Source organism: Cervus canadensis, chromosome 33 (assembly GCF_019320065.1).
Source record: "Cervus canadensis isolate Bull #8, Minnesota chromosome 33, ASM1932006v1, whole genome shotgun sequence".
In the NCBI taxonomy this organism is placed as follows: domain Eukaryota; kingdom Metazoa; phylum Chordata; class Mammalia; order Artiodactyla; family Cervidae; genus Cervus; species Cervus canadensis.
In genome coordinates this window covers 3,797,598-3,811,592 of record NC_057418.1, presented here as the reverse complement: position 1 = coordinate 3,811,592, position 13,995 = coordinate 3,797,598, and the positions used below count along the sequence as shown (strand labels likewise).

Here is a 13,995-nt window from a genome sequence, read left to right as displayed (position 1 = left end):
TAGAAATAAAAACAAAAGTAAACAAGTGGGACCTGATTAAACTTAACAGCTTTTCACAGCAAAGGAAACTATACGCAAGGTGAAAAGACAACCCTCAGAATGGGAGAAAATAATAGCAAGTGAAACAATTGACAAAGGATCCATTTCCAAAATACACAAGAAGCTCATACAACTCAATATCAGAAAAACAACCCAATCAAAAAGTGGGGAAAAGACCTGAACAGACATTTCTCCAAATAAGACAGACAGATGGCTAACAAACTCATGAAAAGATGCTCAACATCACTCATTATTAGAAAAATGCAAATCAAAACTACAATGAGATATCACCTCACACCAGTCAGAATCAGTTCAGTTCAGTCACTCAGTCGTGTCCGACTCTTTGTGACCCCATGAACCACAGCACGCCAGGCCTCCCTGTCCATCACCAACTCCCAGAGTCCAACCAAACCCATGTCCATTGAGTTGGTGATGCCATCCAACCATCTCACCCTGTGTCATCCCCTTCTCCTCCTGCCCTCAGTCTTTCCCAGCATCAGGGTCTTTTCCAATGAGTCAGCTCTTTGCATCAGGTGGCCGAAGTATTGAAGTTTCAGCTTCAACATCAGTCTTTCCAAAGAACACCCAGGACTGGTCTCCTTTAGGATGGACTGGTTGGATCTCCTTGCAGTCCAAGGGACTCTCATGAGTCTTCTCCAACACCACAGTTCAAGAGCATCAATTCTTCAGTGCTCAGCTTTCTTTATAGTCCAACTCTCAGATCCATACATGACTACTTGAAAAACCATAGCCTTGACTAGACGGACCTTTGTTGACAAAGTAATGTCTCTGCTTTTTAATATGCTGTCTAGGTTGGTCATAACTTTCCTTCCAAGGAGTAAGTGTCTTTTAATTTCATGTCTGCAATCACCATCTGCAGTGATTTTGGAGCCCCCCCAAAATAAAGTCAGCCACTGTGGTCATCATGAAAAAGTCTACAAACAATAAATGCTGGAGAGGAGGGGGAGAAAAGGGAATGCTCTTGCACTGTTGGTAGGAATGTAAACTGATACAGCTACTATGGAAGAGGGTATGGAGATTCCTTAAAAAACTAAGAATAAAACCACCGTATGACCCAGCAATCCCACTCCAAGGCATATACCCTGAGGAAACCAAAATTGAAAAAGACACATGCATCCCATTGTTCACTTCATCACTATTTACAATAGCTAGAACACAAAAGCAACCTAGATGTCCATTGACAGATGAATGGATAAAAAAATTGTGGTACATATACACAATGGAATACTCAGCCATAAAAGGAAAAGCATTTGAGTCAGTTCTGATGAGATGGATGAACCTAGAACCTACTATACAGAGTGAAGTGAGTCAGAAAGAGAAAGAGAAATATCGTATTCTAACACATACATACAGAATCTAGAAGAATGGTACTGAAGAATTTATTTACAGGGCAGCAATGGAGAAACAAACATAGAGAATAGACTTATGGACATGGGGAGAGGGGAGGAGAGGGTGAGATGTATGGAAAGACTACCATGGAAACTTACATTACCATAAGTAAAATAGATAGCCAGTGGGAATTAGCTGTATGCCTCAGGAAACTCAAACAGGGGCTCTGCATCTACCTAGAGGGGTGGGATGGGGAGGGAGATGGGGGGGGGGAGGTTCAAAAGGGAGGGGATGTATGTATATTTATGGCTGATTCATGTTGAGATTTGACAGAAAACAACAAAATTCTGTAAAGCAATTATCCTTCAATACAAAAATAAAAAAAAAAGCTTACTAGAGTGAATTGCCATGCCCTCCTCCAGGGGATCTTCCTGACCCAGGGATGGAACCCACGTGTCTTAATGTCTCCTGCATTGGCAGGCAGGTTCTTTACCACAAGCGCCACCTGGGAAGCCCAGTTTAGCTCATAAGGCCTTTTATAACCTGGCTTTGTTATCTCCAGCCTAATCTGATCATTCTCTGCCACCATTCATCCTCTTAGCCTATGGACTGTCTTATAGTTCCCAAAGCATTTGCCAAAGTGTGTTCAGCCAAATGCTGATATGGTATGGAAGATTTTGGTGATCAGAGAAGTTGCAGAAATGCCAGATTAGAGTCAAACATTTTTCTGAGCTCCTGTCCAGAGTCTGTAAATGTGCCTTGAGCCTCTCTTGCTTGGGAAAAATGTATACAGACAGCTATTCCAATTAATTATACAAATGCAAAACCAGTTCTTGTCCAAACTGAGGAGTTTTTCCAGGGTCTCCTATTCCAAGGAAAGGAGTTAGAGAATGATGTATGATGTTGTATTAATATTATGCTCCCCGAGGCCTCCAGGCCTTCACACAACGTTCAATTTTCTGAATTGTCCAAAGGAGTTTTTCACCCCCAGAACTCCTCAGCTCCTGCCTGTGCATCAGGGCACTCCCCTGAGGGCTGACTTCTGGATCTGACTTGAGTGTTTCTCTCTTCTGAGATTTCTAGCCTGCTGTACATGTCTCCATATGGTAATTAGTTTTACTCTCTAACTGCTGATTGACTTGTCTGTCTTACCCTTTAGACTGCAAGTTCCTTAAAGACACGGGCTTATCACAGACTTCACTTTGTTCTTGCCTAATAATGGCATCCCACTCCAGTACTCTTGCCTGGAAAATCCCATGGACAGAGGGTCCCGGTAGGCTATAGTTCATGGGGTCGCAGAGTCGGACACGACTGAGCGACTTCGCTTTCACTTTTTTTCTTTAATATTTACTGGGCTTCCCTAGTAGCTCAGCTGGTCAAGAATCCCCCTTGCAATACAGGAGACTGGTTTGATTCCTGGGTTGGGAAGTTCCCCTGGAGAAGGGATAGGCTCCCCACTCCAATATGCTTGGTCTTCCCTGGTGGCTCAGATGGTAAAGAATCTGCCTGCAATGAGGGAGACCAGGGTTGGGAAGATCCCCTGGAGAAGGGAATGGCTATCCACCCCAGTACTCTTGCCTGGAGAATCCTTAGGGACAGAGGAGCCTGACAGGCTATAGTCCATGACATGACTGTAGCGGTATCTGCCAAACACCTAGTAAGCACAGCACGGTACTTACTACGTGTTTGGCAGATACGTGTTAAACATAGGAACGAAAGACGGTGCAAGGTTATATCTAAATTTTTGTGAAATGTCACACCAGCATATTCAAAATGAATTAAGTCTAATTATATAAACAGAAGCATCAAAGTTTCATTTGTAGATACGAGCAAGGCCATAGTACCCAGAATTAGGGGGATTATACTAAGATAACAATAACATCACACTGACACCTAATAGTCTTGGATTTCTGTCTTGGTTGTAAGACTTTATGTATAAATGTGTGGGACCACATATAAGCTTCAGTCTACATTTTCTTTTCGCTAAACCAGAACAAAATACATGAGCAAATGAAGTAATGTTTGGGAAGTGTTTTGAAGACATCCCAGAACCATAAAAATGTTACATTATTATGAATTATACATAAATTATTATACATACATACATAATATGTATGTATGTAATTATGTATGTATGTATAATTATAATTAATGTATGTATAATTATACATACATTTATACACATATAAATACATACATACATAAATTATTAATTGGCACTTTCAAACAGCTAAGAATTGGTAGCCTCGCTCTGTTGCCTGTACGAACTCTACCTGTGGGCCATGCTACAGGAAACTTCTCGGCAAAATGGGAAGAAAAGGAAAGCATGCAAGCTTTTCAAATCTACTACAGGATATAATTTTACAAGTTGTAAGTGTTTTATGCTTTCAAATTAAGGTCTCACTTTCAAAAGAAAATGACAGAGTACCATTTGGCTCTTCAATCAGTCATGTCTAACCCAAACCACCTGTAATCTAAGCCAAAGAAATGACTGTATCAATTTTTCACAGAATCTGTGAGTACCTAAAATGACAGACAGGGTCTTCTTCATGATTAGGTACGTGGGAGCTTTAGATAGCATGATGAAGGCTCAGAGTGCATTATTACTATAAAAACTCACCTTGTTTTTGAATTCTTGACAAGGTGAATGATTTCCATTTCCCGTCATTATGGTTTTGGTTGCTGACCACGGAAGCCACTCCTGAACCCAGATCATAGCTGACTTTTATGCGCCCATCAGTCAGCTCCACACTCATGAAATCCCTCTATGAATAGAGGAAAAATACACCAGTGATTAGACACACAGAGAAATATATGGGTATTCCCTTTGTGGGGTTTGTAATAGGCCTTTATGGTTAAATTACTGAATGTGTTGATCTGTAAGTGAAATCCATTTTTGGAAATAGAATCAGTATCAGTATTTTATGAATGTTTGTGGGTGTGATGTTATGGTGCAAATGGTCAAAGCTGAATTACTAGGATGTATTCTTTTATGACAGGAGTAAAGAGTGGGTTCCTTTGAAAATGTATTAAGCAAACTAAACAGGATGTTCCCAGAAAGAAGTTACTAGGAAACACTGACCTGGAAAAAATAATAAGGATATTTAGAACTACCTTCTCACTAAGGTGTTTAGAAGAAGGCTAAGGAAGGGTGTTTTTCTGCTGCAAGTTTCCTTATAGAGAGAATCTTTACTGGGTGTTTCTTTCAAAGAATTATAAGGCAATTATTCTGAAAATAAATGATAATTAAATTATATATGTAATTAAAGTTATTGATGGGAATACATAAATACTATGCAGCACTCTTTGCTATGCACACTCATCCGACTCCTCTGAACAATAACGATAATTCAACAATAACTGATAACTGCGTTGGAACCTTACAAAAAAAGAAGCAAACCACATCTTCAATTGTGAAAGATCAACTGTGCAAATCTTTACCAGGTCTCGTGTGGCAAGGTACATCAGGAGAGCACTTGAAGAAAATGTCCTGAATTTGAACAGGACAGTGGAGATGTTGGGGTACCAGCGAATGGGGCGACTGACCAATGCATAGCCTTCTCCATCAAACTGAATGGTCCCCTCACTATCTTCCACCTGTGGACTGAAGAGAGACATTTCATGTGAATCAGACGATGTCTACATGGCCCATGCGTTTTCAATACATCGCACTCTATCTTGTGAGACTGGGCTGTGGGCTGTTATAGGGCAGGGACAAGCCCAGATCCATCTTCCATCCTTCCCCTTCTCTCCAGTGCCACCATCAGGCCAGGTAACCACCATCTCTCACCTGGACTTCATTAGGTGTTCAATAACCAGGTCAATGATGTTTTAAATCCTTTTGCTGAGGTGCCTAATGGATGGTTATGTCGGTGCTTAAGTGAATCTTAGTGGTGTGAACCAGAGGGATTTTGGGACATGCTGAGAAGGCGTTATTACATTTACCAAATACATAACATAACACGGAGTAGGGGCTGGATGAAAAGGGTAAAGGTGGTCGAAAGGTGCTAACTTAAAAGCTGTAAGAAGAAAAGCCATGATGGAATATAGACTCCTATTCTCTGAATTCTCCAGCTGGATTTTCTGGGACATATTAGATTCAGACAATGAACGGCTCCTCTAACTGTGTGTGTTTGTTGATCTGTCTTCTTCTCCAGTATGTAAGCTCTATGAAGTGCTTATGGGTCAGGCTTCATGTCAGGCACAACCTCAGCATCCAGTGCAATACTTGGCTCATAGTAGAAGCTGGTAAATATTTGTGGAATGAGGGGGATATCAGTAAATCAAATTGCCTCACAGAGAATACATGTTCAATCAACACTGGTTGAATAATTAATGAATATCTAAGACAGTTCTTGTAAATATAACGTTTAAAAAGATTTCTTTTTCAAAAGAAAAGTTATCATCTATCTTACCTAACTGATGTTAACAGCATAAGTTTTGATTGTGGAGATATTTTTAAACTTTAAATATCTGCATCTTGGTTTATATTTGAATCTGTGAAACTGGACTGTTGTATGAACTTGACAGTAGAGAGGAGCTATTGAGAAATACAGCAATGCAAAATAACAATAACTGAGACTATTATTTGTTTGAAATCTTGGCTAATGAGAAAAATAATAGTGTACAAACATTAATGGGCTTGTAGAGGAATAACTGTTTTGCATTTTAGACAAGTTGGCTTCCTCCCTGTTTCTGGAAAAGAGAGAAATAAAACTCTGAAGACAAAAGGCAGGGAAGAGTCTTATCTGTGTTCTTCACAATCATGTAATTGTAAGTTATATTTAAACAGGTATAAAATCAGATTGATATAGTTTTGCATAATGTAGCTTAAAGCTTAAAAGATGCTTTTTCAATATTCATGAAAAGTGTTAACTGAAAGGCTTGAGGGACGAAATCAGCCTATTAACAATATAATTTATAGTGAATAAATTCAGTGAATAAATGATGAATTTGGTCACCTTTCATCATTATTAAAAATCCATTAAAATCTGGAATATCATGATGTTAGAGATAAGAAAATGTAATGTAAACTCTGGGCTTCCCCAGTGGCTCAGATGGTAAAGCGTCTGTCTGTAATGCTGGAGACCTGGGTTTGATCCCTGGGTCGGGAAAATCCCCTGGAGAAGGAAATGGCAACCCACTCCAGTACTCTTGCCTGGAAAATCCCATGGACAGAGGAGCCTGGTAGGCTACAGTACCAAGTAGAAGGTCCATGAGGGTCTCAAATACTTGGATTTTGAATTATGTACCACCATGCTATCAACAACAACCCCAGAAAGGGTGTGGGGATCACCACTGACAGTTTCCCAAATGCTTTGGCCCAAAGCATTGTTACTTACAACTCAAAAAGAAAAAAACATAAAACTTCACTACATAATGTCAGAATAAGCACTGGAATAAAAAACATGTCACATTTGTATCCTGATGTTCTTATGGCCTTAATCTATTAATTTCCTCAGCACATAATGGAAAGAACAGCAGCGTAGATGGCAGGTAACCTGGAGTCTGACACGGAATCTCAGAGTCACGCAACACCTCAGGTCTCTGTCTCCACTCTGAGATGAGAGGTTTAGATCAGTGGACGATTTCTAAAGCCTATTCCCACTTCAACCCTGTAAGAGACTTTTCTGTTCAAGCAACAGACAAATCTGCAAGCAGGAGTTTTGTACAAGAGCAGCAAAACATATGGTTGTAGACCAGGCTATTTTAGTTCACTAACCAAAAACCAGGTAAGGGAAGTGAGTGAAGTCGCTCAGTCATTCGTGTCCAACTCTGCGACCCCATGGAGTGTAGCCTACCAGGCTCCTCCAACCGTGGGCTTCTCCAGGCAAGAATATTGGAGTGGGTTGCCATTTCCTTCTCCAGGAGATCTTCCCAACCCAGGGATTGAACCTGGGTCTCCCACATTGCAGGCAGACGCTTTACCATCTCAGCCACCAGGGAAGCTCCAGGCAAACCTGGCTTCAAATTGGTGACTTTGAGGTTGGGGAAAAATGAATCTTTCCAATCACAGTCCATAAAATTTAAACAGCTCATGTTTTCAACAGCTAGAGTTTTCCTATTCATTTTCAATATATTTACTAGGAAGAGTGACTATTCTTTTATAATTAATAAATGATAATCTCACAGCCTCCAGAAAGAAAACCACAACCACAGAAAGCTAACCAAAATGATCACATGGATCACAGTCTTGTACAACTCAGTGAAGCTAGGAGCCATGTTGCGCAGGGCCACCCAAAATGAACAGGTCATGGTGGAGAGTTCTGAAAAACATGGTCTACTTGAGACGGGAATGGCAAGTCACTTCAGTATTCTTGGCTCGAGAACTCCATGAACAGTATGAAAAGGCAAAAAGATATGAAACTGGAAGATGAGCTTCCCGGGTTGGTAGGTATCCAATATGCTACTGAGGAAGAGCAGAGAAATAGCTTTAGGATGAATGAAGAGGCTGAGCCAAAGTAGAAACAATGTCCGGTTGTGGATGTATCTGGTGGTGAAAGTAGGGTCCAAAGTTGTAAAGAGCAATATTGCATAGGAACCTGGAATCCATAGGTCCATGAATCAAGGTAAACTGGAAGTGGTCAAACAGGAGATGGCAAGAGTGAACATTGGCATTTTAGGTATCAGTGAACTAAAATGGACAGGAATGGGAGAATTTATTTCCGATTACTACCATTGGCAAGAATCCCTTAGAAGTAATGGAGTAGCCCTCATAGTCAACAAAAGAGTTGGAAATACAGTACTCAGGTGCAATATCAAAAACAACAGAATGATCTCAGTTCATTTCCAAGGAAAACCATTCAACATCACAGTAATCCAAGTCTAAGCCCCAACCTCTAATGTCAAAGAAGTTGAAGTTGAGTGGTTCTGTGAAGACCTATAAGACCTTCTAGAACTAACACCAAAAAAAAAAAAAAAAAAAAATGTCCTATTCATCATAGGGGATTGGAATGCAAAAGTAGGAAGTCAAGAAATACTTAGAGTAACAGGAAAGTTTGGCCTTGGAGTACAAAATGACACAGGGCAAAGGCTAGCAGATTTTTGCCAAAAGAACACACTGGTCATAGCAAATACCTTCTTCCAACCACACAAGAGATGACTCTATACATGGACATCTCCAGATAGTCAATACCAAAATCAGACTGATTATATTTTTTGCAGCCAAAGATGGAGAAGCTCTATACAGTCAGCAAAAAGGCCTGGAGCTGACTGTGGCTCACATCATCAGCTCCTTATAGCAAAATTCAGGCTTAAATTGAAGAAAGTAGGGAAAACCATTAAGTCATTCATGTATGACCTAAGTCAAATTCCTTATGATTATACAATGGAAGTGACAATAGATTCAAGGGATTAGATCTGGTAGACAGAGTGCCTGAAGAACTATGGACAGAGGTTTGTAACATTGTATAGGAGGCAGGGATCAAGACCACCCCCAAGAAAAAGAAATCCAAAAAGGCGAAATTGTTGTGTGAGGAGGCCTTACAAATAGCTGAGAAAAGAGAAGCTATAGGCAAAGGAGAAAAGGAAAGATATACTCATTTGAATTTAGAGTTCTAAGAATAGCAAGGAGAGATAAGAAAGCCTTCCTCAGTGAGCAATGCAAAGAAACAGAGGAAAAAAATAGAATGGTGAAGACTAGATCTCTTCAAGAGATACCAAGGAAGCACTTCATGCAAAGATGGTCACAATAAAGGACAGAAATGGTGTGGACTTAACAGAAGCATAAGATATTAAGAAGAGGTTCCTAGAATACACAGAAGAACTATACAAAAAAGATATTCATGAACCAGATAACCATGATGGTGTGATCACTCATCTAGAACCAGGCATCCTGGAGTGTGAAGTCAAGTGGGCCACAGGAAGAATTACTATGAACAAAGCTACTAGAGGTGACGTACTTCCAGCTGAGCCACTGAAAATCCTAAAAACCAATGCTGTTGAAGTGCTGCACTCAGTATATCAGCAAATTGGAAAACTCAGCAGTGGCCATAGGATTGGAAAAGGTCAGTTTTCCTTCCAACCCCAAAAAAGGCAGTACCAAAGAATGTTCAAACTACCACACAGTTGCACTGATTTCACATGCTAGCAAGGTAATTCTCAAAATCCTTCAAGCTAGGCTTCAACAGTACTTGAACTGAGAACTTCCAGATGTTCAAGCTAGATTTAGTAAAGGCAGATGAACCAGAGATCAAATCTGCTGGATCATAGAAAAAGCAAGAGAATTCCAGAAAAACATCTCATTCTGCTTTATTGACTATGCTAAAGCCTTTGACTGTGTGGATTACAACAAACTAGAAAATTCTTAAAGAGATAGGAATAGCAGACCACCTTACCTACCTCTTGAGAAACCTGTATGCAGGTCAAGAAGTAATAGTTAGAACTGGACATGGAACAAGACTGGTTCAAAATTGGGAAAGGAGGACATGAAGGCCTGAGATCTTTGCAGAATTGATAATTAGCGATGCTATAGTCTTACATAATATGCATGGCCGAAAGGACATTTAAATGCTTTAGATGTCTGGTTGACAATAAACTTTTGAAAATTCTACTTATAAATTTACTGAAGAAATGTTTAGGGAAAAGTTGGTGTTGATTTGTGAGTAGCAGAATGATAATGTAGACCTCATTGTCCTTCTACTGAAATAATTTTACAGACAACATTCTATATTAGATTTTATCAAAGATTATGACCAAAACCACTATAAACCATGAATGGATCAGATTTTCAAATTGTCTTCAATGCTAAGTTGAAAAGTTCATGATGACCAAAAAAAAAATAGAAAGATGAAAGTTAAAACTTTTGGGGAGAGTATATTTTGAGGCTACTTTCTTCTATAAAACTCTAGAGACATTGAGAAGAAAATGTGAAGTACTCTCTGCTACATTAATGGAGAATTTAGGTCCTAGCAATGTACATGTTCTCTTTATATTAGAAATAAAAACTATAAACTCCTTAGCACCTAATTATTTTAGAGTTACTATGTGTGTTGATTAAGCTTCCAGGTTTTAATTTACATTTTATAGCTTTAACTAAATATAATTAAAATTGGTGTAGGCTCAGTTGATCAGTGGCCTTTAAGTTTTTATGCAGAGAAATCCTGTACTTCTACTTAATTTTTTATGTACTCTATTCAGGTTTATATAAAATATTTATATATGCTTTATATACTTGATAAATATTTTTGAACTCCAACATTCTAATCTCTATCTTATACTTAATGATGGTTATTATGAAACTTTGTCCTGGTCTATCTTGACCTCTGTTTTTCCTTTCCCGCTTAAAATCTTCAAGCCCCATGGGTTTCCACTTGAAATACTTACCGGATGCTATGTGTCATTTCATAAACCCTGTAGGAGACAAAACCTGCAGTATGGTTCTCTATTTTCTTGTAAACATAAACAGAGTGAATCCAGGCTCTCAGGGGCCTGCAGTTTAATCAGTTAGGGAGAGCTTTCTTTAAGTAAAACTGAAATATGACTATAAAAGAGCCACAGACACCCAACACTTACTGAACACAAAGGTGAGCTAGAGTGGAAAGAGATAGTAGTTTTAACTGACTGAGGCTAAAATACCTTGCTGTTGTTATTTAGTCACTAAGTCACGTCCAGCTCTTTGCAACTTCATGGACTGTAGCTTGCCAGGCTCCCTTGTCCATGGGATTTCCCAGACAAGAATAACGGTGTGGGTTGCCATTTCCTTCTGCAGGGAATCTTCCCATCCCAGGGGTCGAATCCTCATCTCATGCTTGGCAGGTGGGTTCTTTATCACTGAGCCACCTGGGAAGCCCTGAAATATCTCACCTTTGCAAATTTTACAAAAACACACGGCTGTGTCCAAGTACTAGGGTACTCCCCAAGGCCTTGGACAGTGCCTACACAAACTGGGGAGAGGACTCGAGGTCACTTCGCTTCCTGGTAAATCCACCTTTGGACACAATCACTTCAAACTTGTTGCTTATCATCCACATGGTAATGGAACACTGCACAATAAAATTAAAGCTTTTGTGACGCACAGGCCAGACAGACGTTGGGAGAGTCCTCCTCTTAACTAACCTGATGGTACACCCTTTGCAGTCACCTTCTATTTCTCGGAAATTCCACAGGCCTATAGGTTTGCTGTCAAAGTATGCTTCTCCCATGCAGCCAGTGAATGTGATCACACGCACAGCATCAGCCTTCTGCGGAGAGAAACATATTTGTTAGAATTTCACAAAAAAATCTTAGGAGAATCCATGCTGGTGTTGTTTAGTTGCTTCAGTAAGTAAGTAAGTGTCAGTCGCTCAGTCGTGTCCGACCCTTTGCGGCCCCATGGACTGTATAGCCCGCCAGGCTCCTCTGTTCGTGGGATCCTCCAGGCAAGAATACTGGAGTGGGTTGCCATTCCCTTCTCCAGGGGACCTTCCCGACCCAAGGATTAAACCCGGGGTTTAGTCATTTAGTTGCGTGCAACTCTTTGAGAGCCCGTGGACTGTAGCCCACCAAGTTCCTCTATGAGATTTCCCAGGCAAGAATACTGGAGTGGGTATTTTCTTCTCCAGGGGATGTTCCCAACCCAGGGATCGAATCTGCATCTCCTGCGTTGGCAGGCGGACTCTACCACTGAGCTACCAGGAAAGTCCTACAGTATTCGTGAGACTTATTATCTGAGCAGAAGAATCTTGAGTAGTTATTATCCACTCTTTGTAAAAATCTTGGTTGTGTACATATTCATTTTTTAACTGTATAATAACATATCTTCGGATCCTGGTTATTCTGTGCTATATCGGTTTATCACCATTAGTAAACAAACACTTCATGTTTCTGACTAAATGAACTGCTTATTCTCTTTGAGATTCTGTTTTCTTCTTGGTCTATAACATAGGATTATTAGGACAATTATATAAGAGAATTTATTTATGGTTCCACATTCAATGCCTGGCACAGAGATGGGTGTTTAATAAATGCTAGTGCTCCTGCACCACTAAAAAGATTTCTCCCCAGAGATTACGAGAAAGGGTTGTTGTTGAGTTGCTAACTTGTGTCTGACTCTTTTGTCCATGGGATTTCTCAGGCAATCATGCTGGAGTGGGTTGCCACTTCCTTCTCCATAGGGGAAATGGTAGATACTGACAAAGGGGAAAAAATGCTTGCATAGAGATTACCCTATGAAACTGCTGTCCTGTTTTTCATTTCCTTTTACATTCAAGTAGGACCCTGTGGTTGTTGCTTGGGGGCATACACAGCACAGAGCCTGACATCTAATAAGGGCAGAATAAATATTTGTTGAATTACAACCTTAGTGTCATTCTTACAGGGAAAGGTCTTTTTTTAATTTTTATTTTATATTGGAGCATACCTGTCTGCCAATGCAGGAGAAGCAAGAGATATGGGTTCAGTTCCTGGGTTGGGAACAGACTCTGGAGAAGGGAATGGCAACCCACTCCAGTATTATTGCCTGGAGAATTCTATGGAGGAGCCTGGCAGACTATAGTCCATGGATCCCAAAGAGCCAGACATGACTGAGCACATACACTATAGTTGATTAACCATGTTGTGTTAGTTTCAGATGTACAACAAGGTGATTCAGTTATACATATACATCTATTCCTTTTCAAATGCTTTTCCCATTTAGGTTATTGCAGAATATTCATCTGAGTTCCCTGTGTTACACAGTGGGTCCTGGTTGGTTATCTGTTTTAAATACAGCAGTGTGTACATGTCAGTTCTTGGTATATAACACTCAAGAAGGAGGAGAATGATTCAGTTCTCTCTAGAGAGACTTGCTGTACTTTAAACAACTGTTCGTTTTGGTATTGATAATGTTACAATTCCACAACACTCTGTCAAAGTGAATCCACATTTATCTGAGTAACCTGGAAGGAAAAAGTGAATTGATATATTTGGGTTTTAGAACAAATATAAGAAGATAGTCATGGAGTAGTTAAACATTTGTAGTTATAATTTAGATTAAACTCATGAACATATACATCTTGCTACTGCTATAATCAAATGGGGCATTGCCATGGAGAAGAAATGTTGGTCAGACACAGACATTTACAAGTCAAGGACAGTCCTTGGGATTCTCTGTTATCTGTGGAAGCTTCCCTTAATTTTCCGAAGGCTGATTATCCTACTTGTGAATTCTACTTGCTTTTTGTTTTTCCTCTTGCATTATAAAAACTATACCTGGGGTATTTTCCTGCTCCTGTGAATTTTCATTAACATGTCGATTTAGTTACTTGTTTCAGTTTTTGGTTCATGTAATGGTATGTCAGGAACCTTGAAACTCTTGGTCAAAATGATTAAGGTTTTCTATAGATTGCATTTGCCTTTACTTTCCCCCCCTCATTCTGGCATAAATCAGTTTCTTTATGCCTGCTGCTGCTAAGTCACTTCAGTCGTGTCCGACCCTGTGCGACCCCATTGAGGGCAGCCCACCAGGCTCCTCCATCCCTGGGATTCTCAAGGCAAGAAGACTGGAGTGGGTTGCCATTTCCTTCTCCTTCTTTATGCCTGGTGACATCTGCATAATAAGAATTATTTAAGGTGCAATTTAAGGTGTGACTACCAGATGGTAAAGAATCCTCCTACAATGTGGGACACCTGGGTTTGATCCCTGGGTTG

At 40.0% G+C, this 13,995-nt stretch overlaps 1 protein-coding gene across 7 annotated transcripts in view; it reads right to left on the bottom strand.

Annotated features, from left to right (window-relative positions):
- Window positions 1-13,995, bottom strand: part of LAMA2 (laminin subunit alpha 2) — a 693,967-nt gene that overhangs the window by 58,130 nt on the left and 621,842 nt on the right. For all 7 annotated transcript variants that reach the window (XM_043457137.1, XM_043457138.1, XM_043457134.1 and 4 more), the window contains 3 exons: window positions 11,446-11,570; window positions 4,831-4,993; window positions 4,010-4,154 (listed from right to left, as the gene is read on the bottom strand). In XM_043457137.1, coding sequence (XP_043313072.1) covers window positions 4,010-4,154; window positions 4,831-4,993; window positions 11,446-11,570 — 433 coding nt within the window. The remainder of the gene's footprint in view (window positions 1-4,009; window positions 4,155-4,830; window positions 4,994-11,445; window positions 11,571-13,995) is intronic.